Source organism: Brachypodium distachyon, chromosome 3 (genome assembly GCF_000005505.3).
Source record: "Brachypodium distachyon strain Bd21 chromosome 3, Brachypodium_distachyon_v3.0, whole genome shotgun sequence".
Taxonomy (NCBI): domain Eukaryota; kingdom Viridiplantae; phylum Streptophyta; class Magnoliopsida; order Poales; family Poaceae; genus Brachypodium; species Brachypodium distachyon.
The window spans coordinates 49,692,116-49,714,347 of record NC_016133.3 but is presented as its reverse complement, the minus strand read 5'-3'; the positions used below and the strand labels follow the sequence as shown (position 1 = coordinate 49,714,347).

The window sequence follows — 22,232 nt, the reverse complement described above, 5'->3', positions numbered from 1 at the left end:
GCATTGCCATCTAAAAAATCAGTGCATTCAAGTGATTTACTATAAGATAAATTTGTGCATACGCTGTAATAGAGTTTCCCTTCTGGAAAAGAATGGAAGCAAGCAAAGTCACAGATCTAGTTGTCTGGTTTTTGGATCTCCAACAGATCAACAACAATTTACCTCGTATACATCGTTGTTGTTGCTTGAATGAGCCAACAAAATTCCTAATCATAAGTCCACAACAATGACCATACCCAGAAAACAGAAAATTCTGACACAATATTAACACTCCGTGCCAACAGCAGGAAGAGAAAACCGGCACATTTGCGGAGCAAAATATCTAACTCTATCATATTGCCTGTTTTGACATACTCCAGAAAAAAACATCAAAACTTCTGGACTTAATTCTTTTGAAATTATAAATTAAGCTCAGTTACTCAGCATCGACATCATCAAAACCATCATCTTCATTGTCATCAGCCTTTTGAGGTGCTACGTTATCTTCAACCATTGTAGGATCGTCATCTTCAGACTTTTCAGGTCCTGGTCCTGCAGAAACCTTGACCATTGCTGGGCGCAATAATCTCTCCCCAAGTTTGAAACCCTTGCGAAATTCCTGGATGATGACCCCCTCTTCATACTCCACTGATTCTTCCCGCATAATAGCCTCGTGGAGCTGAAACAGAATGTGCAAAAGGAACCATTATTAAATAAAGTTAACATCTATCCCTGTCATTAAAAATTAAGAGTATGCACACTTAGCCCTAGTATGATACTAGGTCTGGATGTTTGATCATGGACACACTTAATACCAAACTGTCCAAAAATACTAGGCCCTAGTATTTTTGGAGTATTATCCAAAAATATGAAAACGAGGATGTTACATAAGAGTGCTATCTTTAAAAAAAGTAATTTGCATAAGAAGGCTCTTTATTTCATTAGTGTTACATCCCATTAAACTGTTGGTTCTACTTAGGTCTGGATGTTTGATCATGGACACACTTAATACCAAACTGTGCAAGGCACAATTTCAGACCGAACATGAAACTCTTGAATTTTAAGTAAAAACTGTTCAACTTAAATTCTAAGTGTATCAAATGTGCAGAGGAAGACAGTCTAAAAAAAAATGTGTTGCTAGTGCTGATTACCATAGGATCAAATGGTTTGCCTACAGTTTCCACATCTTCGACACCTAGTGAATTAAGAATTTCGATAAGTTGCTTATAAATGCTCTGGTAGCTGTCATTTATTTTAGCTTCACGCTCCGTTTCCACCTTTATCTGTGTTTTCGCTCTTTCAAAATTGTCGAGAACAGGCAACAAGCTCTCAACAACTTCCCCTTGCACATTTGTCATCAAAGAAAGCTTCTCTCTTTCTGTCCTTTTCCTGTAGTTATCAAAGTCAGCACTTATCCTCAAGATACGATCTTTCTCAGTTGTCAATTCTGCATCTAAAGTAGTGATTTGACTCATTAAAGAGTTTTTCTCATTCTCAATGGAAAGTAAAAAGGACTCTATCTCTGCAACTTGTGCTTCATGTTCATTCATCAAAGCTTCTTTGTATGATTGCAATGCTGTGACAAGAACAGAGGGAGCTTCTTCTGTGCCCACAGGACCATCATCGGAAACAGCGTCCCCAGTAACTTCAGTTTCTGTATCCTCCTGTGGTATACAAAGGTTTCAGCATAAGTAAATTCAAGTGTTCATAAAGACAAATTATGCAAGGCTTCTAATGATACAGGACATATTTCCTTACAGAAGCAACTAAAGTTAAATAAGATACTGCTACACCAGTGACATTTCATAGTGGTTAGCATTACATATTGCAGACAGCTTTTTAGCGAACAGCAATTCCCAAATTCAACATCAGCAATGCAGCACTTTATATCCCGGTTCTATCAAATCATCGTCATAAACCCTCATGCTAAGAGCTGAAAATACTGCATCCTCATACTAATATACAATCTGCAATTGAACTCATGTACTATTGAAGACATATTACTGTGTCTAAACCTAGAATCAAGTCATTGCTATATAACAAAACAAAACAAAAACAATTGATCAGAAATGCAAAATGAGAATAGTAGGCTAAGAGTCGGTAGCAGATTCTCACAGGAATACAATAGGACTAAACTCTCAAGTCTCAAGTAAATAATTGTGTATAATCTAGGGACCAAATGTAGTAAGAAACTATAACTACATCGTCCCACATAAGCTGAGCATTAAATGCAAATAGTTGCAAAATGGCAAATGGTATGGTGTTGGATTTTCCACCATAGCTCAATGATGTCTACAAAAGATAAATACTCCCTCCATTCCTTTTTATAAGATGTTCTAGCTTTGTCCTAAGTTAACCTTCTTAAAGTTTGACCAAGTTTATAGAAAAATCTACGAACATCTACAGCTCTAAATTAGTTTGATTAAATCCGTCACGATATATATCTTCATAGTACTTATTTGATACCCTAGATATAAGTACATTTCTCTATATTAGGACAAAGCTAAAACATCTTATAAAAAGGAACAGAGGGGGAGGGAGTAGATTGTTAATGTTTCTGCTTTACACATTAGAGAATTTTTTGCTTTTACACAATAAGCCATGCTCAAGCAGTTCCTTCCAACCATCCCACTACACATTGATCAGGCTAAATTAAACTAACTTAGCTCGATCATTTGAGTAGCCCGCAATGTTATACTATGAGTTAAGAAACAACAATCTTGTATTGGCTGAGCGGCTGTGGTCTGCGGACGGTCATCCTGTGCAGGATTGCAGCTTGCGAGAGATGGATGTCGGGACAGCGACCCTGGAAGGCGGCAATGGCAGGCTGCGCAGGGCAGAATGGAGCGGCTGGAAGTAATGGCTGGGATGCGTTGGTTTTGTGTTGTGTGGACAGCAGGGCTTTTATCACCATTCCTGGGTTGTCAGCCGGTTTTCCTTAGTAACCATCAATCTGTATGTTTTTGGACCAGTTTTTCTTATAAACAGAGCCACTCTTTTCTTCTGAATGAAACAAAGGAACACCCTGCTTTTGAGGGTTCTCAAAAAACAATATGAATCATGATGCAACATAAGTCAGAGTAAACCATTATATGTGATTCTGCTGAAGAACTAAATGTTCGGTGTTGTCAGGCAAATTAAATTAAGTATCCATGCCTGTATTTCCGGCACCCATGGACTGAAGGTTAAATTCAATCATTTTATCACCCATCACTGTTAATCAAGATTTGCCTGAAATATTTTGCACTGAACAACACAGATAATATCATTAGCAATAGCTGTTCAACTGGACACAGAACAACCGAAAAGCAGTACTCCCAATGACTCCAATATATATGCATCTAAATCCATTGAGTTATACGATAATTAGAGCACGACAAACTACTATCTAATGGAGAAAAACTGCATACAAACTTGTCTGTTCTGGATGAACAATTTAAGGTTTCAAAATCGAACTCAGGTATCCAATTTCCTTTTCGTGGAATCCAGCTCCGCTATCTATTTTTTATTAATACGATACAGCATTATAAATGTAACAGCACATCTTCCTAACTAAATGCTTATCCATCGAAAATCATGGAAGAGAACCCAAAATTTAACACAAGCTACACACAAAGCACCCCGGGGATGGGGATGGGGACGCAACCCCTCACCTCCGTCGCCGTCTGCGCGGCCTCGTCAGCCTCGGTGGCCCCCAATCGCCGCAGCCGGCTCGCAGCGCGTGCGGGGACGCGCCGGGCCGTAGGCAGCCGCGCGCGCAGCGGTAGCGCCGGCGCCCGGCGGGAGCATGGGAGGGAAACGATGCACGAGCGGCGCGGCGGCTCACGGGCAGGCGAAGGCGGGGGCGCAAGGGCCGCAGCCGTGCGGAGGAGAGCAGCCATGCGGGCGGGCGGGGGATGGGGGAGACGGGAGTGCGCTTGCAGCTACCGGATGCGAGGAGAAAGAGCAGCACGGACGGGGACGAGATAACTTGACGGGTCGATGGATCGAACAGGCCAAACGCCCAGACGGGTTCTTGTGATTTCTGGAAGAGTATCGCAGGCTCGGTGAACGGCAGTGTTCTGATGGACGGCCCTTGTGACATGTGAAATTATGAGGGATACAGAATATGTCCAAACTTGAAAAATCATAATTCACTCAAAAAATTAAACCGTCATTCGGAAATTATTAGGGCTTAATATTTTTTATTATGTCAGGATACTGATCACTTTAGAGAATAACTGGTCCCGCAAGAAAAAATGGTCAAAATGAAAAAACACGTTATGCCCAGCAAGAGAAAAGATGTCATGTCACAAGACAAAAAGGTTTGCTGCCTGGAGCATGTGGAAGACAAAAAACGACTGCTCCCTCCATCCAATATTAAGTGACTCAAATTCGTCAAAATATGGATGTATCCATGCTTAAAAAACGTCTAGATACATGTAATAAAAAGTCAATTAATATGGGACGGAGGGAGTACATTTTTCAAGGGGTCCCTCCCTCGCTATACAGATGCAGAAAAGTATTCAAAGAATAACTCAATTTGGTTTTCCATAAAAGAAAAGGCTATCACTCTTGCAAGGCCTGGATTGAGGCCTTTATATGGCTTTTTTTTTTCTCTTTAACCATTGTACATAACTCGGTTTTTTTAATATATTTGCCTTTTGGCCTATTGTTTTACCCTAAAAAAACAAGACAAAAAGGTCAAAAGCGATATCACCAATAGCATATAGGTTTATCTCGTATGTATTTACTCAGTGACGAAAGAATGTTCTCCATATTAACTAATCAGTGACAACTAGTATGAATCGGAGAAAGTATGTAAGATATCCATATATCAAATGTATAAGCCATGAAATCACTCTCAAATGGGAGAGGAAGATATTGCACGAGTCAAGATGGAAATCGTTATGGGAGTTGCCATCACGACGGTGAATCAGCAAGGTGCACATGTGTCGATTTTGTCGAGGGCATTTTGCATACAATATGCTTAGTTCCTATATTTACAATGTTAAACTTTATCAAAATTAACTCTCACTTTTCAAAAAGCTCTTTCTCAGGTTCTTTTTTCAGTATAAACCGTTGTGTGTCTATTTAGTAAAATGAAATGTCACAACATTGTCTTTTCAAAGCGCTGATTACATTATAGACACACATACATCACTACATGCATGCACTCGCACACTGTCTACGGAAGACTAGAGTTTTGGAGTATTGAGATTGACGAATTCATCGTTGTCATCCGGTCATCGATGCATAGATTGTCTCAGATCAGACACATAGTACGTCAAGCATAGGATTTGATTCCCCACCCTAACAAGCTAACCAATGGTTGGTTCTCACAAACACCTTACCTTTGTAGACAAACATGCAAGAAAAAAATTCATGGCCAGACAGTTACTTACCAGAAAAGGGAAACAGCTTCACACTTCTTGATACCTTAAAAGATGCAAAAATGACTCCACCCCATGGCCATGCTCGTTCAAGCGCATGCCGTGTTGCCTGGCATCGCACGGTGTGGTGTGTTGATTGCTGTTTGGATAAACAGCAATGTGAATCCATATCTCCTAAATCCAAATCCACCTGAACCCGTCACTTTTGTAGCAAAAGTTGGAAAATAGAAGTGTGCCCAATGTCGTACTCGATTTTGTCACAACATTTACACCACAGCTTTCCACTCGGGTCTTGGTAAACTGGCGAGCAAGCGTGCAGTGCTCTGTTCACATACCCAAAAGAGTGAAAACGTGTCCCGTAGAGTCATTGTAAGGACTGTCCCTGCGGAGCCCAATATGGTACAAATCGTTGCATGTAGGAAGAACACTTGTTTGGATAAACTAGCTACGTCCAATAAGGCTCCAGTTTGTCATTGCGGTGGATTACCATAATTCTGGGTTTTTTCACCTGTTTTTCACTTTTTTTGTGTTTGTCTAACCAATTTTTTCTTATTTTTGTATGTATTTTTTCACAACAGATTATAAAGTAAATTCAGCACAACAAAGTTCAGCAATGCCAAACTGAGTATATATTATATATGATCATATTTGCGGTGCCCCTGGAGAAACTTTATAATTAGCGCTCTAAGAGTACTGCTTCTATTTGAAAGTGGTGCAGATTTAAACAAATGTTGGCCAAATTCGTAACTACTTTCAGTTAGTGCCCTTTCACCTTTTGCGCGAAAAGGGTGTCCTTTCACCTAAACCCCGGACATAGTTGACGTTCACGTTTGGCAGACAATTGGCATCAGCTGAATGGGGTCCCATGTGGCCACGATCATTGATCCGCAGGAACTTGCAGATCGCCAAACTCTGACCGTGTTCCTTCATCTCAAGGCCCACAACTATTCCACAAGTCGGCAGCAGTATGGTGACACAAGTACGGTCACTGGAGTTGGACCGAACTCTCGTCCGTTCTCACCAGTCACCATGTTGTCCCCGTCACGCAACGGATGTGCGCTGTGCGCACGTGTGTGGCTCGACTCGCAACAAAGTTTTTTTTTCCTACTAGTGTACGTGCTGCCGAGCTGGGAAAACCGTAGTTTGCACACTTCACTTCAGCTATCGCTGTGAAAGCTGCACCACATCACCTCAACAAAGATTACGTATTCCCTAAAAAAAAGGCTATCGCTGTGAAAGAGAAATGGATTTTTAGCTTTGTTACTACTACTAATTCGACGGTTTGCTTATTACTGAAACGTGCAGTTCTACTTATCGATGGTAGCCAGAGGAGAGAGGGTAATAAGTAAATAGAAAAACAAAACAACTTATTGGTTCTGTATTGTTCACATTTTGCATGCATTAACCATTCATCATAGAAATTACACTTGTTGAAATTTGATAAGATGCACAAAGCGCGTCCTGGTCATGCCCAAACTGGCAAGAAGGAAGGGAAAATGTGCAGGAACTACGGTTTGGAATCAAAGAATCATTTGCTGCATCCTAGTAAAGGTCGTGACACATCGCCCCTGCTGCCTTGTGCTGATCCGGTGCCGTCCTTCATCCTTGTGTCGTGTGCTGTTTGTTGGTTCGTTGTTTCAGAAGTCGAAGATCATCTTCCGGAACTTCTCCATGTGCTCGGCCTGCAGCGAGATGGCCACGGACAGGCTGCCGTCGCGGCTGGCGCTGGGGAGCACGAAGGCGAGGCCCTCGTAGGCGATGCCGCCGGGGCCCATGAAGACAGGGCGGCCCCAGCCGAAGTCGGCTTCGTGGATGGGCAGGCGCACCCAGCTGGTGAGCCCGAGGTTGGGGCACCGGAACGTGTGCGCGCCCCGGACCAGCGCCGACAGGTCCGGCTGCAGCTCCAGGTAGTCCAGCGCCGAGCGGCAGTACTCGTTGTCCATCCTCTCCAGCGCGGCCTGGATCGTGTTCGCGCCGTCCGCCAGCGAGGCGATCACCTTGCCGGCCTCGGCGAGCGGCGTGGCCGTGAAGATGACGTTGCCGAAGTAACCCTCCGGGAGCGGCGGCAGCAGCCGCTGGCGCCCGTCCGTGGCGCAGTACAGCTTCGTCGGCTGCTCGGGCGCCAGCCCGCGGGCCAGCGACGCGCAACGCCACACGTGCGCGCCGAGCACCGCGTAGGTGCTGAACCGGGGCGCGCCTTCCCCCGTGGGGAGCTGGGCGCGGAGGCGGCCCAGGTCGGAGCGGGAGAGCTTGAAGATGTCCACGGCCGCGGGGGGTTGGTCCGGCTTGGCGCCCGCGAGGATGGCCTGCGGCGGCTCCGAGTCCAGCATGGCGGGCGCGGGCTGGTACTCGATGTGCGGGTGGGCCGGGGTCGGCGGGTCGTGGGCCCGGAGCAGGGTGCGGTCGATGAACGGCATGACGGCGATCGGGACGCCGCGGCACAGGTCGGCCCACGAGTTGATGAAGTGGAGGCCCGAGAAGCCGTCGGCGACGTGGTGCTGCATGCCGATGCCCAGGGCCACGCCCCCGCACTTAAAGTGTGTCACCTGCAGCAAAATCGTGCCAGTTAGGATCCAATGTTACGTTCTTTTTTAACTATTCTGTTCGAGTAGACAAACGTGACCAATTTATTTACATGTGGACCGAGATTCGATCTCACTAGCACTATCAACATACTAAAAGATTCAGGAAGTGAATAGAAAACCAAAAACTGCAGCGCAGCGGAGGACGTTGGTCGGTGTCAGTGTGTGACTCTGACGGGCTCTTTCTTTCACGAACACTGAACCCCATTACCTAATCGCCTAGACCGTACAGATACAAGTGGGTGTCTACTGTCTAGGATCATGCCGCCGGGACTAATGATTCCCTCACACCTGCCATCTCGCTAAAGAACTCTCCTTCGGCAACTATTCGCGCTAACAAAAACTCGTTTAGACAAACACTGAACCCCATTACCTAATCGCCTAGATGTAATACTCCAACGTCCGTGGCACAGTACAACTAATGGGGCATCTTGAATTGTTGCATCCCCAATGTACTACTGTATTCCATCAAGACAGGCAGTATGAGCAACTGACCCTTATGGTGTGCATGTGCTAATAATAATTGAAGTCACAGACAATATGTACCAAGTACTACGTCCATTTAGACCAAAAACGATAGCTACGAGTCAACAAGCTAGAAGAAACGCAATTATGCAGACCATGGTAGAAAAATCAACCCGTCATAGGTTGCTTCCTACTACAAGAGAAAGTCACCAGCATTCCAGCCGGGCAATCATTTTCTTGCAACCGACATGTAATGGGTGCACTCGAAGCAAAGAACATGCATGCAGCAAGGTTATGACTTATGATTCGGGACACCTGTCAGCCTTATCAACATATTGGTTCACTTATCGCAAAAGAGAAATAAACATATTTGTTCACTTTCATGCTTGAAATAAACAGTCGACGACTCAAGCAGGTAACACAGCGCTCTCATGTTAGTTTCTCGGAGTGTTTTTCAAGGCAAGGTGTAGCTCTCCCGAACTTCTGAGAGGGGCCAGAGTGGTCCACCCTAACAACCGGTTCATGCCATTGCGCTATCAAAGTACCAATACACTACGTACAATTCAACTGTGCAAGCTGAGGTCACGGACCGACGGTAGGCACCGGTCGGTTCATCTCTGGCGTTTGCGTAATGCCCCTAAATAATTTTTGAGTTCAACTACGGCGCAATCGATCGATGATTCTAACCGTCCATCTACATAAAAACACACGAACAAAAGTACAAAGCCAGTTGCGTGAATCTGAAAGTCAATCGGACGGCCCATGCCACTGATTGCAAAATTCTTATTTCTGATATGACTGAGCCCTAGGATTCTAGCGGACCTGATAAAAAATTTACTCCCTCGATTCATATTACTTGTCGAAATATTACATGTATATAAACATTTTTTAAACATAGATACATCTATATTTAGCCAAATTTGAGACAAGTAATATGTATCGGAGTATTTGAGTTCTACGTGCAAAGACCTATGAAAATGAACAACTCCATCTAGTTGATATGTCCCCAGTAAGGCTCCTCTTCTAGGAATAGTTAATATCTCCCCCAAAAATCGAAAATGATGAGGAGTAACAAGGTACGCCAAATTTTGATCTTGACACTGATCAACTACTACAAATTTTGATTGCATGGTCTTTTTTTGTAACATGTGCTCCCTTCGATCCATAATGTGTCTTAGATTTAGTACAAAATTAGTACAAAATTATACCAAATCTGAGACAATTGTTATAAATCGGAGGGAGTGGTAATTTCCTGTGAGGCAACAAAACTAATTTAAAAAAATGATGTAAATGAAATTAATTAAGGGTTAATTAAATTGTCTTGGAGCTTCCACAAAACACTACCCAACAGGGTACAGCCTCGCACGAGGCGTGCAATTCAGCGCCATACGCCGATTTTCTGTTAAATTGATGCTTCCCTGAAATTAGAACTCGGAAGCTCCAATGTTTCCGTGACTTTCGTCTAACTAGACGGACATTGCCGACCGAACCGAGAGCTCAGCTCAATTGCATCCGCAGAGAAGTTGCATTTTTGCTACTTGCACTACACAGCAAAAACAGCATGGACCACCGACGGAGCGAAAGTATAATGTCCCCACACGCCCAATCCAGCGAGTTACATGTTCTCGGACGCGCGTCAGCACCTACGTGCCAAATGCCATCGCGAACGAGCGCCGACGACCGAGACAAGTTCAGGAAAACGACGAGCTACCATCTGTTTTGGGTTTTCTATAGTTGAGACTTTGTCGCCGATGGCGGTCAAATCCGTCGTCACACGCAACCACGGGGCACACGCTGTGCCCCGCTTCGGCGGCACGTCCTACTCTGCTCCTCGTCCTCGTGCGCGAGAAAGAAAAAAATCGCGGGGGCTAGCTGGGCCTGGGGCTGAGGGGGGCTTTACCTGGACCACGAGGAGCGGGTAGGAGGAGATGCCGCCGGTGAAGTCGATGGCGGGGATGAGTCGCTTGAGCTCCATCGTGGGGGCGAAGTCGCCGTAGTCGTCGACGGTGCCGTCGGGCGCGTCGGCCTCCACGAAGAGCACCCCTTCCGCGTTGCAGTCGATCTCCACGCGCCCGTCCTCGTCACGGGCCAGCCGCCCCGCCATGGGGTAGAAGGGCACCAGCGCCTCCGCCAGCGCCCGCCGCATCCTCTCCGCGTCGAAGTAGCACCCGACCTCAACCGCCGCGTCGCGCCGGTAGAAGTAGACGCTGGGCGTGTGGAACCGCGGCACCACCAGGTCCGGGTTAGCGTTCCACAGCCGCATCCGCGGCGTCTCCTCCGCCGGCCGCACCACCGTCGACCCCCGCACCGTGATCTTCATCTGCCCCCGCCGCACGGATTAATTCATCAGAACACCACTCCGCAATCAACAAAAATCGAAACACAACACAAAAGGGGATAATCCGAGCGGCGAAACAGGGATGAACAGAGAAGGCCACACCAACCTTGCGATCGATCGAAGAGCTCTCAGCCGCCGCGGCGCAGGCAGGCAGGCAGATCTGGGTAGAACAGTAAAGCGAAGGAGTAACGGAAAAGCGAAGGTCTCTCCTCTATACGTGTGGATGTACGCGTGATAATTAAACCAAATCGTTAGGTAGCTCTTGGTGGAGAGCTGGTGAGCGAGAGGGGGGTGCCGCGGCTTTTATAGCCGGGAACCGAGACGGGGCGGAATGGCGCGCGACTTTTTTTCATCCCATATCCCCATTTCTCTTCTTTGTTTACAAAAAAAAAAGGTTGCGACCTCGTTTCTGGAAAAAGAAAAGCCTGTGATTTTTGCGATTCGAGCTTATTGAATTCGATTGCTTCGTGGGAGGAGATGAGTTGGACGGGTGGGGAGTTGGTGGGATGGATGACCTGCAGAAAGCGGAGATGGGCACTTTGTGTAGGAGTATTCCTCTTTTTTTTTCTAGGGAGAGAAGACGGATGTTGGATCGCAGCGGAGGAAGCGGATGCAGAGGTTGGGAAAACGGGACTGCTGTTAATCCTCGGTGGACGCGGTCCAACCTACCGTCCGGTGGACGCGCTGCCGGTGATCTAGCTCAGCTCAGCTCATCGTCGGCGTGATCTGATTGATGATTTCCCTGCGTTGCATCAGCGCTGACAACAGCTTTCGGGTCGGTACAGTAGTAAAAAGGTAAAAAAGGATGCGGCGGCCGGCGGCTCTTCTTCGCTGCTGCGGCCCGCGCTCGAGACGCCGCGTCGGTGTTCCTTGTGATTCGTGCAGCGCATCACCCGCCTGCAATTTTTATACGGAGAGAAACACGCCCGCCGTCGATCTTCTACGAGTATTTTCTTTTCCCCGGAATTTGGAGGAATTGTGACTCCACCGTCGTTTCAGTTCACACACACACTGTCCGTTTCTCATTTTTCTTTTCCTCTCTTTTATTTGGAGGTTTGCGTAAAATCACGAACAGCTCTACGGCTCTACGCTCCTGGGAGCTATCAGAGGATTTGCATCCACAATATTTGGGAGACTGCGAACGACTTGGCAACAAAAAATATCTTCTAAAAAGCAATGTCGTGCACGTATGAGGTTGGACTATACTCATAGGGTGCCATTGATTTCTAGTACAGTACTACTAGTACTCGGAGTTTTTAGGTGCCTGAATGAGGACGGTGATGGAAATGCCAAGTCTAATCTTATCCTGGAAATTAAATGCCAGCTCTAATCTTAGCCCGAAATTCTATGCACACGCGGACGACCCCAGAACCTCTTCAACAGACAACAGCGTATGGGGTCATGTAAAAAGCCGGAAAAATCAACGAAATAATGCAGTGTTGCGGACTGCTTCAATCTTTGGAGGCACTCTAGTAGACCCGTTGCCTCAAATTGTTCAATGCCTCGTTTATTTGTCCTCATTGTCACACGTTCCTGTCCTGCTTTTTTTTTTTTGGCAACGTTCCTGTCCTTCTGAATCAGCTGTGTCACGTCCAAGAAATTTCAAGCTGATTTCGTAACAATGCAACTTGATCCAAACTAAGAAACGGCTGCGACCGCTTCCTAGGAGTAGCACAGTTGCAACGAACCAACGACCCCCGTCACGGCCTGACACAGATCGATCTCCTCAAGACCTCAACCAAGTTGCTCGATCTGTTCGTAGTTTGAACGGAGGAGATTAGCTAGGCGTCTATTTACTTAAAAGGGCCATGTTAGATTCCGTAATCGCTTGCTTTTTCTCTCTTAATAAAGATGGATCAATCTTGTGTAGTGATGGATGTACATCAAACAACCATCCTTTAATCATATCGAGTTCTTGGCTGTCAGGGCAGAAAGAAAAAAAAAGTATTTTTTAGAGCGAAAGAAAAAAATAAGTATTGTGAAGTGACGGAGGAGATTAGCTAGATTCTAGTACTCCTATCTAATTGGGCTGGCTGCTATTGAGTGGGCTATAGACGGCAGGAATCGTGTCATGTTTGACAAATATCTGCTCAGATCCCCTCTTGAAATTGTGTTTGCATCGTGTGCTTCTCTTTTGTCTTGGACAGGTCTGCAGAAGACGGCAGATGTCCAAGCATTGAAGGACGGCCTTAAGAAGCTGGTGGCCAACGCTTAGGAGATGATGCGTCGCATGGGGCAAGGCACGATGACAGTGGCGGTGCCTGTCAACACCCTGGGGCATGCTCGTGTCTGAAGTTCTGGTTTCCGGGCTGACGAACCGTCTGTAGTTAGCTTGGAACGTGTTTGGCTGTTACAACTGGACGGATGCAACTTCTCTATTTTGTTGTCTCGTTGCTCTGGAACTCAGTAAGTTGTTAGGACAGGGACAGGTTTTTGTCCCATAATCAGGATCTGATTGCGGATCCTGGTCAGTGGGTTTGCACAGGTAGTAGTGGTCGGGGGCATTCTCTTTTTTCTTCTTCTTCCATGTTTTGCCAGTTGAGACATTGTATTTCCATTCTAAACAGTAATAAGAGAAGAGATCTCGCGTGGAAAGTTGGTCCAAATTTTATAAAATTGCATATTTGAGTCATAATTCTATAAAACTACGTACTTGAATCCTAATTCAACTTAAATTGTACATCATTGGTATTAAACGCGCCAGACAAGCCCCTGACCGGATAGGTGGTGCTTTGGCCGTCATGTTGGCTAACTGGTCCTAGTGTAAAAATATGCAAAGAGCACCAAATACCTTATTTCATAGCACCAAATACTTTATTTCATTCTGCGCTTGACCCCCAAATTTCTCGAACTGAGCAGCTCTAGAAATAGGCGATCCCACCGGCAGTTTTAGGGTTCGATCGAGCTCTGGCAAGCATCGAAGGATGGAAGCGATGGTGGTGGGGATCGTTTCTTCTTGCCCCTTTTTCTGTTGTGGCCGACGAGCTTCCGGTCGAGATCCATGAGCTATATATGGTGGCGGCGGATTAACGCAATGGAGATTAACAAGAGTATACACATGAGCAAAAAAAGGAGAACATATTTATAGGGCCGATCTGCTTCCACAACAGTTGAACAAGAGGAAATCTCCCACCGAACGACCTTAGCCATAGTGGCAGCGGTAAAAATGCCACCTAAACCATTCATGAAACTCATGCAGGAGCATGTGGTGGTCACATTAATGGACATGCGCTGGCGAAGAGAACTTCTTAAGTTAGGGTACTACTGGCGGCTTACTATGGGGAAGGGGAGAAGGCAAGCCGTGTATGGATTGATCCCTAATTCTGTTCTTTTTTCTTGGTTTTTTTTCCATCTCACAACTTCCATTTCTTGAGCCGACCTTGCCCACGGGAGGTATGATTCCGATCTTTGATTCGAATTGGATTTTTTGTCTGAAAGTGAGGACGATGAGTGGGGAAGGAAGCTGATGATTTTATTAGTGCCGGTCAATGGCTTGTCGGATGTGTTTAGGACCTGTGATGTACTCCTTAAATCAAATTAAAATTTAGATATGCAGTTTTATAGAATTAACACTAGCATGACACATCTCAGTAGTTATAGGAGTGCAGGTGCATTTTACGAAGAAAAAAAACAGATGGATTTTTTTTTGAGTGGAACTAGTAGATCCTCCAGAAACAAACAAAAACAGAATAATAGTTGTGTTGGTCCGTTGGATTCTGACCACGTTAACTATGTAAACAAATAAGTTCGTCGAGCGAACGGTTAGTACCAACTGCCACCTTGAGTATCCTCCGTCTCCAATAGGCATCGATCAGAGCAATTATTTCGACGACCCACGTACCGTAAGGACTTCCGCTCAATCCTCGTGATCCAGCACACCGTTCCTATCCTAAACCGAACGTGCCATACAATAATTCGGAGGATGAACTGAAGGAAGCTAGCCAGAGACCGCCGTGCCTGTCTGGCAGGAAAATTGACGACCCGAAGAACAGGTACAGTATGTACGACCTTATGTTCCATGTGTTCTTTGCTGGCCTCTTGCCGACCGAGGATAACTGAGCCAGCTAGACGTGCACATGCGAGTGATGCGACGGTTGTGCGCTGCTATTTCGGTATCTGGCTCTAAACAAAATGTAGGACTGTTTTGACTTTCTGGCGGTACTTGGATTGACCGATTCGTATCTATCGCCCGGGCCCGGCGTCGTGTATACTCATACTGCTACTTGTGTACATGTCGTGCATGCACGTCTTTGCCGTCGTTTCCACTCTAGGGAGCCGGGAGCATGCGTGCATGCATGCCACGTAATATATGAGCTGATCTCCATTGGCGAGAGCCACACTGGTAGGTATACTCGCGTCCAGGATCTCGGTGTGGTTTTGCTTTTTCTAGAAGAAGGCAAGGTCCAAGCATTCATTGGTTCCGTTGCCGTCCATTTCGTGGTAGATCTTCCACGAGGAGTGTGAGGTAATTGCGAGTCAAAAGCAAGTAAGCTTAGCTCAGGGAGTGAGTGTTGTGATGTGATCTTTCAGCCGGCAGGCGCGTTTGGTGTGAGACCGCAACAGGTACCACGGTGGCATGACGATTTGAGACTTCGAGTACGTAGCCTTTTTCTTTCTTTTTTGACTGCTCTACGTACGAGTCAGTAGCTTCTAGTGTTGTGGCGAGAACAGGGAAATTGATATATTCCGAGTCAAGGTGAGATCAGGGAGGCCTCATCCTCATCTCATCGGTAGTTGTTGAGTACTATGGTCTATGGTGGTATATTTGGTGCACCCGCAAGGGGATATGCATGTTCACGCAAGAGTCATCTACCATTGCCATAAATATTTTTTAAATGTACTCACAAATCACGAAAAATGGGAAACCGGACTAATGAATAGCAAATACAGTATTATGTATCACCAGAGCATATTCTTCGTAGTGTTTGATACAGAGTAACTTTTTTTTTGTTCATGAGGACATATTTCGATTATATAACATCGGATTCTTTTATGGCTCCTCATGTGTCAAAGCCAGTCGAGCAGAAGGGTTCATATCCAATGTTTGGCTCAAGTGCGTCGCGATGGTTTTCCTTCAGAATAAACACGTGGATTCTCGTTTTTCTTGTTCCTTGATTATTATATTTATTTTTGAGTTACCTATATGTTTATTCAAATTCGATATCGGGAATGTACAGTCCGTTGGATCATAGATCTAAGAAAGTCATAACTTAGAATAGTGAAATATTTCATACAATCTTCTTCATGGTATCAATCTTTGCAACATGAAGTATCTCCAAGGTTTCACTAAAAAAACTGCAATCATACTGGAAGAAGAACACCGCCACACGAACACATTGCATGAACTCGACTACCATTGAAGGTTTCAGAAAATCCCTGAAGTCATTCATCCAAAAAGATGGAAAACCATGAGCATTGAATCTACTTGGGATGGGGGTAATCCCCGAAGGTACAAGTCATATCACCGGCCCCGAAGGTACAAGTCATATCACCAGCGTAAAATGATCGGGCTGCCGTTGATGCCCTTGATCCCTGCCCACATCCTTGAGCACGCGTCGTTGACCTTGGTGGCGTTCCATGATTGGAGAACGTTGAGCGGGTCGGTGAGGGCGTGCTTGATTGCTTGGAGACCTTCGGTGCGGGCCATGGTGCGGCGACGAGTGGCGGGCGAGGGCAGAGACGAGTGGGGAGTCCAGGAGAATCGAGGGGAACGAAGCGGCGTCCTAATTCGGTTCCCCACTTAACGAACTACGGGTTGATCTCAAAATAGTTTAAGGGTATTTTTGCAAAACTGCCATTGCAAATGGGGACGTACTAGGGAGTAAAATCTGTGACAACGAAGTTTACGTTGTTCTGAAATAAAATCTACACCGAATTGATTTTAAATGCTCGTAGGCTGATTTTTCGGACTACCCTGTTGCATATTTGCGCTGCCCCTCTCACAAGGGACAGTTGAGATTTTCTCCGAAGGTGTCCAGATTTTATTTCTGAGCAGCCGAACGTGTCCCGATGAGAACTTTGTTAAAGGAACGAACACGAATCGGACCCCTCGCCGGACACGGTCGCACACTCGCACTCGCATCGCACGGCCCAGTCCAACTGCGAACTGTCCAAGCCAATACCGCCCCACCCTTGTCCCCCCTCAACCCTAGAACCCGAGCGCCTCCCTGTTCCCCCTCTCGCTCTCGCGTGTCCCGTCGAGCTTTCCCGGCGACGGCGACATCTCTTCGCCCCCTTCTCCGACTACCGGCCGCCGCTCAATCCCTCCTCGCTACCAGATCGACGGCCACACCTTCGTCCTTTCACTTCCTATCGGGCGTCGGCGGATCTACGCGGGCAGCTTCCCTCTTTATCGGCGGTCCGTCCTACCCGGCTTCCATCCATGGTGAGTTCCTCGTCCTTTACTTCCTCTAGATTCTCTCCTTCCCTGCACGCCATTGCCGCAGAGTTCCGGGTGGCCACTGAGGTCCGTGACCTGGCGAAACCGAAAGCAACGTTCCGTTTCGAACACTAGGTTGTTCTGTTGCACTCCGTACTGTTCCAAAGTCTGAAGAGGTTGTATACCTGGATGAGTTTTCTTTCAAGGAAAAACTTAGGAGTTGGTCTCCTTTTGAACCCTTGCGCCGTGGTCGGAATGTTGTATTTTTGTTGGGAGAGGCCGGTACAACAATCCAAGTAGTTTTTCACTATCGTGCCACTTCTTACTTCAGGCGATCGTATTTAAGGTGTATATACATGTTCTCCAGCTTATTGGGTGTGTTTGGTTTGACCTCAAGCTTGTCCTACCAAAACTAATTGGCCATTGTTTTGCTTGCCCACGACTCCCACGAGTTGGCCAACTTTGGCAAAAACAAAAAACAAACAAACGAACTAGAGTTGGCTAAGGGGCATTGGCATGCCAAATAGTTGGCAACAATCCAATCCAAACAAAGAGGCATGGTACATTTTGGCAACAATCCAAACATACCCTATAGCATTTTTAAGTTTTAACATATGAATTATATTAGTATGTATAGCCGTCCCGGGTGTTGCTATCTAGTATGGAAAATGATGAATCCCTGTGTCCAGCACACTTGTGTCTGCGTTCATACAGCTTGTCTTGGAATTATAACATTTGGGCTTAAATATAACAAGTGTTGTGAAACAAAGTCCTGTTGCTATTCCTGGAAAATGACAAAAGTCATGTTGCGTCTGTGTCTAGAACCCTAGCTTAGAACCAGAGCTTTGACTTAAATATAACAAGGGCTGCAAAACAAACTACCACTACTCGGGGAATATGTGATAAAATATTTTACAGTATCTTTTCAGGACCTAAGAAACTTGTCTCCACCTAGGTATCGCCGTTGATTTTATTAGTCAGCCTGCCCTATTCACCCTTTTCTACGCTGTTGACCCAACTCCATTTCTTTGCATGGATTTTTTTACATACGCTAAGCGTATCACATGTTAGACAAGTTTTATCTGTATTTACTTACCTTTTTTTTAGTAATAGCATTTAGAATAAAAAACAAACCTTTTATTGTTTGGTTTTGTGAGAAGTCTCCTGGGGTGTAATGGTGTGGATCAAGGACTCACCCCACTTAGTTCAAAAGATTGTTGTTTGGTTTTCTTCATGTGTTTCCCCCTTTAGCAATCACCCTGAATATGCGTGCTTTGGTCTATGGACATCTTAGAAATCAGGAATGCTATCAATCAAGTAAAAGAAACATATTATAGATTGATTGGTTCTTACTAACAATGGTGGAATGAATAATTTGTGCTTAAGTACTTCCTGTATACGTGGAAACAAATTTACGAGGAATGCCTCCCATTGATTTGGAAGACCGCAGCTTTTGCACAATTTGTTTTTTAATAGAACATATAGTTAATACCAGCAAGGAATGCCTGCTATTTTTTGTATTGTGGGTGTTTCTTATTTACTGTCATCGCTTATTTGACGTCTCGTTGTTCTTATATTAGGAAACAATGTTTCGATTTAATAATGTGAAACTAGCTTACAGGCAAAAGAACAATATGTTATACAATATCTAGCAGTGTTTGATTATAACTTGGGCTTTCGGAGGAGGCCTGTTGGCTGCCACTCCACTTCATATTTGGGCTGCTAGCGCGGAATCAACTGTTGCAAGGGAGAGAAGGAGGCAGCATGAGGAAGTACTGAAGGAGATGACATCATTTTGTGATAGTAGCCGGCGCTGAAGCCACCCTTGGCGCTTGCTTGTGGAGTAAGTGTAGGAGGGAGAGGGGAGAGATGGTGCGGAAGTGAAGCTTTGGGCGCTTTACAGGGTTGGGTCTGCTGATTTTTTATTTATTTTAATGCCACATGTGCCTTCTTCAGCCATCTGCTGCTTCCTTCTGGATTCCTCCGCCGTGTAGGCAGGCCTAGGCAAGCTGCGTGCTAGCATCCAGTGCTTTTTTTAACCTTGCAACAAAGTTTCTCGTTTTTCAAATTGAAACAACGCTATGTGGTTTGCATGCAAGACTATGTGGTGCGGAAGAGAAGCTTTGGGCGCTTTACAGGGTTGGGTCTGCTGATTTTTTATTTATTTTAATGCCACATGTGCCTTCTTCAGCCATCTGCTGCTTCCTTCTGGATTCCTCCGCCGTGTAGGCAGGCCTAGGCAAGCTACGTGCTAGCATCCAGTGCTTTTTTTAACCTTGCAACAAAGTTTCTCGTTTTTCAAATTGAAACAACGCTATGTGGTTTGCATGCAAGACTAAGCATGTTATCGATTTATTGTTTGTTGCAAGGTGTTGTGTTTGCTTTATTCTATGAGTATTATTCTCTGAGAAGAAGTTTTTTGGATACCATAATAGTACCATGTCGCTCAACTTGAGAATCATGGTATCAATATGCTATTATGTTACTGTTTAAGCAAAGAAACCATACCTCGTGCACAATCAATAGGTTCTCTAGGAAGTCTTTGCTTTAGTGCTGGGCTGACGGCTATTTTTAGAGTCGTGTATGAAAAAAGCTGCCTTTCTAGGGGCTTAAACACTAAGTAGATATGGGCATGTTTATAGTCTCTTTTGCTCATTCATTTACCATCAATTAATATTTTTTCTTGCACTGTAATACCTTGATGATTAAAGTATTGAATTGATATTCTTGGAGTAATTTTCACATGCTGCTGTCTGAATCTATTTTTGTGCATCTTATAGGCTGGGAGACACACCATCATTCTGATGCAACCATCCCAAAACAGGGGTTCTAGAACATTTATGGATTATAATTCAGTGAACCATGCATTGGATGGTACGTGTGGTTTTCTTAACTGACACTGCAATGTTCAGATAATTAGCCTATTTAATATCATTAGCATGGTCCTACTGATTACAGTATGATATGGAGATTTTGTGTAGTCACTTTTATGTTTTGCATTTGCAATGTCATTCATTCCTTTCCCTGATTAATAAGCTTTTCCCTGACAGCTTGTTTGGCACCCATCATTTGGGACTAGAATTGTGGAATTCATTTTGAATTCTAGAAACTAACTCTACAAATCCATGTGGTAGGCAAACATGATTTGAATCCGGAATTCAAATTCAACCAAATGAAATCCTACCAAAAATTAGATTTCATTTCATTTGGACCAAATGAAATGAAATGAGGGGTGCCAAACGAGCTGTGAGTGTCTGGCATGTCAAGAAGCTATTAGCTTAAGGATGCAATAATAATCGGGCTGTGTCTATCATGTCATATCCTTAGAGACACGGTCAATATTTAAGGCTCAAATTTCTCCTTATATTAATTTGTGGGTGCTGGAGTTTCAGAAAAGGAACTTGAAGGTTTGTCAGCAGCAGTTAAGAACCAATATTTATTTTATCTACTCAGTGCTGAACTGCTCACTGCCAGTGTGATGGATAGGCATAGATCCATCAAAATGCCCTAATAGAATCAGCACATTTCTTTCTTCAAAGGTTTTTCTTGATTTGTTCTGCAAATTCATCCATTATTCACCACAGCTCTACTGACATGACAGGAATCTGTGGTCTCTATGAAAGGAAGATAAGGGACATCAACCCAATGGTCCCGAACATAACCTATGATATCACCGATCTGTACAACTTCATTGATGGTCTAGCTGACATCAGTGCGCTAGTGTGAGTACAAAAACTTTGAAGGTCATCAAGCATTGGATCAGAATGGTGCAAAGTTCATTCAAATATTTCTGTTTGGAGTTTAAAACTTGTTGACTTGACATTTTTGTTTGCAGCTATGATCACTCAATCCAGGCATTTCTGCCATATGACCGGCAATGGATAAAGCAGAAGTTGTTTCAGCACCTGAAGAAGCTGGCTCAGCGGTAGTTACTGGTGTTGGTTTGGCTTGTTGTCACCAGCAGGCAAGCGTAGGTGATACACTATCCGATTGGTGTACCAGAAGGTGATCCTTGTAAAATGAAAGAATTTTGCATCCCGTGCTTGTATTTCTGGATGTTTAACTCATATTTCGGTGGTGGTTTGCCTCTGGCACCTTATATATAAGATAAACGTATTTGCTTGCCTTAAGTGTTGGTGAATGGAGGATTGCCTCAGCTGTCAATATAGGGGGCGTCTATTTTGTGAGCGCTCGCACTCAGCGACCAGATCTTTGTATCAATCGAGTCGCTGCTGTCCAGTCCAGTGCGCAACAAGAAATTGGTTCCAGAGCAATGGGAATCCTAACCTTGCCTGGACATGACGGTCATTTGGTAGCCATTTTGCTTACAACCGCCCGAAAATGCTTGCAAGGGCCAAAAAAAAAACGCGAGGAAAAAAACGACATGCTGAGTATCGGTGCCCTATCCAATTAGCTAGCCTTGCTTCTACAGGAGCAATGCTTCTATAGGAGCAATAAATCTAGCGTAGCTAAGCCAGTTGAGGCTTGATCCAAACGTGAGTCGCCGTGACAAGCATCGAGACGCCGCGCGCCGCGGCGAGTTCGCCCCAAACAAAGATTTGCAATTGATTTGGAATAGTTTTTTTAGGGCGTCCACAATGGAGTAACGTAGTAAGAAAAAAATCTGACGTGGGAGAGACGAATGAAAAAAAAAAAAGCCTTTTCTTAATTAAAAGATAATCTCTCAAGAAGAGTAAGGCAAAGATAGCAAGTTTCCTATTGTACTATACTACTCCCTCCGTTCATATTAAGTGACTCAAATTTGCTCAAATGTGGATGTATTCATGTCTAAAAAACGTCTAGATACAAGTAATAAAAAGTTACTTAATATTAATATGGGACGGAGTGAGTAGATTTTACATTTTCTTAGTATTTATTTAGTTAATTTTATCTATCAAAGCATTAATCCTAAGACATAACAATAAGAGATAAATCATTGTACAACATATTTTGTTGTCTTTCTAAATGATGTGAAAAGATAAAACAATCTCATCAACCATTGTACTCCCTCCGACCGGTATTACTTGTCTCAAATTTACCTAAATACGGATGTATCTATGTGTAAAAAATGTCAAGATACATATGATATTTCGACAAGTAAATCGTAGTATTATACG

At 44.6% G+C, this 22,232-nt stretch overlaps 3 protein-coding genes across 3 annotated transcripts; 1 reads left to right on the top strand and 2 right to left on the bottom strand.

Annotated features, from left to right (window-relative positions):
• Window positions 1-95: 95 nt before the first annotated feature.
• LOC100822460 (protein GrpE) lies at window positions 96-3,937 on the bottom strand. Its single transcript, XM_003575292.4, has 3 exons — window positions 3,633-3,937; window positions 1,131-1,643; window positions 96-658 (listed from the first exon to the last, which is right to left on the bottom strand). The coding sequence occupies exons 1-3, from the start codon at window positions 3,858-3,860 to the stop codon at window positions 416-418; spliced, it is 984 nt and encodes a 327-aa protein (XP_003575340.1). The 5' UTR covers window positions 3,861-3,937; the 3' UTR covers window positions 96-415.
• A 2,756-nt stretch (window positions 3,938-6,693) lies between these two features.
• LOC100821527 (hydroxycinnamoyltransferase 2) lies at window positions 6,694-11,037 on the bottom strand. The gene is made up of 3 exons (XM_003575289.4): window positions 10,843-11,037; window positions 10,299-10,718; window positions 6,694-7,897 (listed from the first exon to the last, which is right to left on the bottom strand). The coding sequence occupies exons 2-3, from the start codon at window positions 10,716-10,718 to the stop codon at window positions 6,989-6,991; spliced, it is 1,329 nt and encodes a 442-aa protein (XP_003575337.1). The 5' UTR covers window positions 10,843-11,037; the 3' UTR covers window positions 6,694-6,988.
• Window positions 11,038-16,791: 5,754 nt separating this feature from the next.
• LOC100821836 (enhancer of rudimentary homolog) lies at window positions 16,792-21,245 on the top strand. Its single transcript, XM_014900213.2, has 4 exons — window positions 16,792-17,121; window positions 19,896-19,989; window positions 20,717-20,837; window positions 20,951-21,245. Exons 1-4 carry the CDS (start codon window positions 17,119-17,121, stop codon window positions 21,042-21,044), a joined length of 312 nt encoding a protein of 103 aa, XP_014755699.1. The 5' UTR covers window positions 16,792-17,118; the 3' UTR covers window positions 21,045-21,245.
• Window positions 21,246-22,232: the final 987 nt, after the last annotated feature.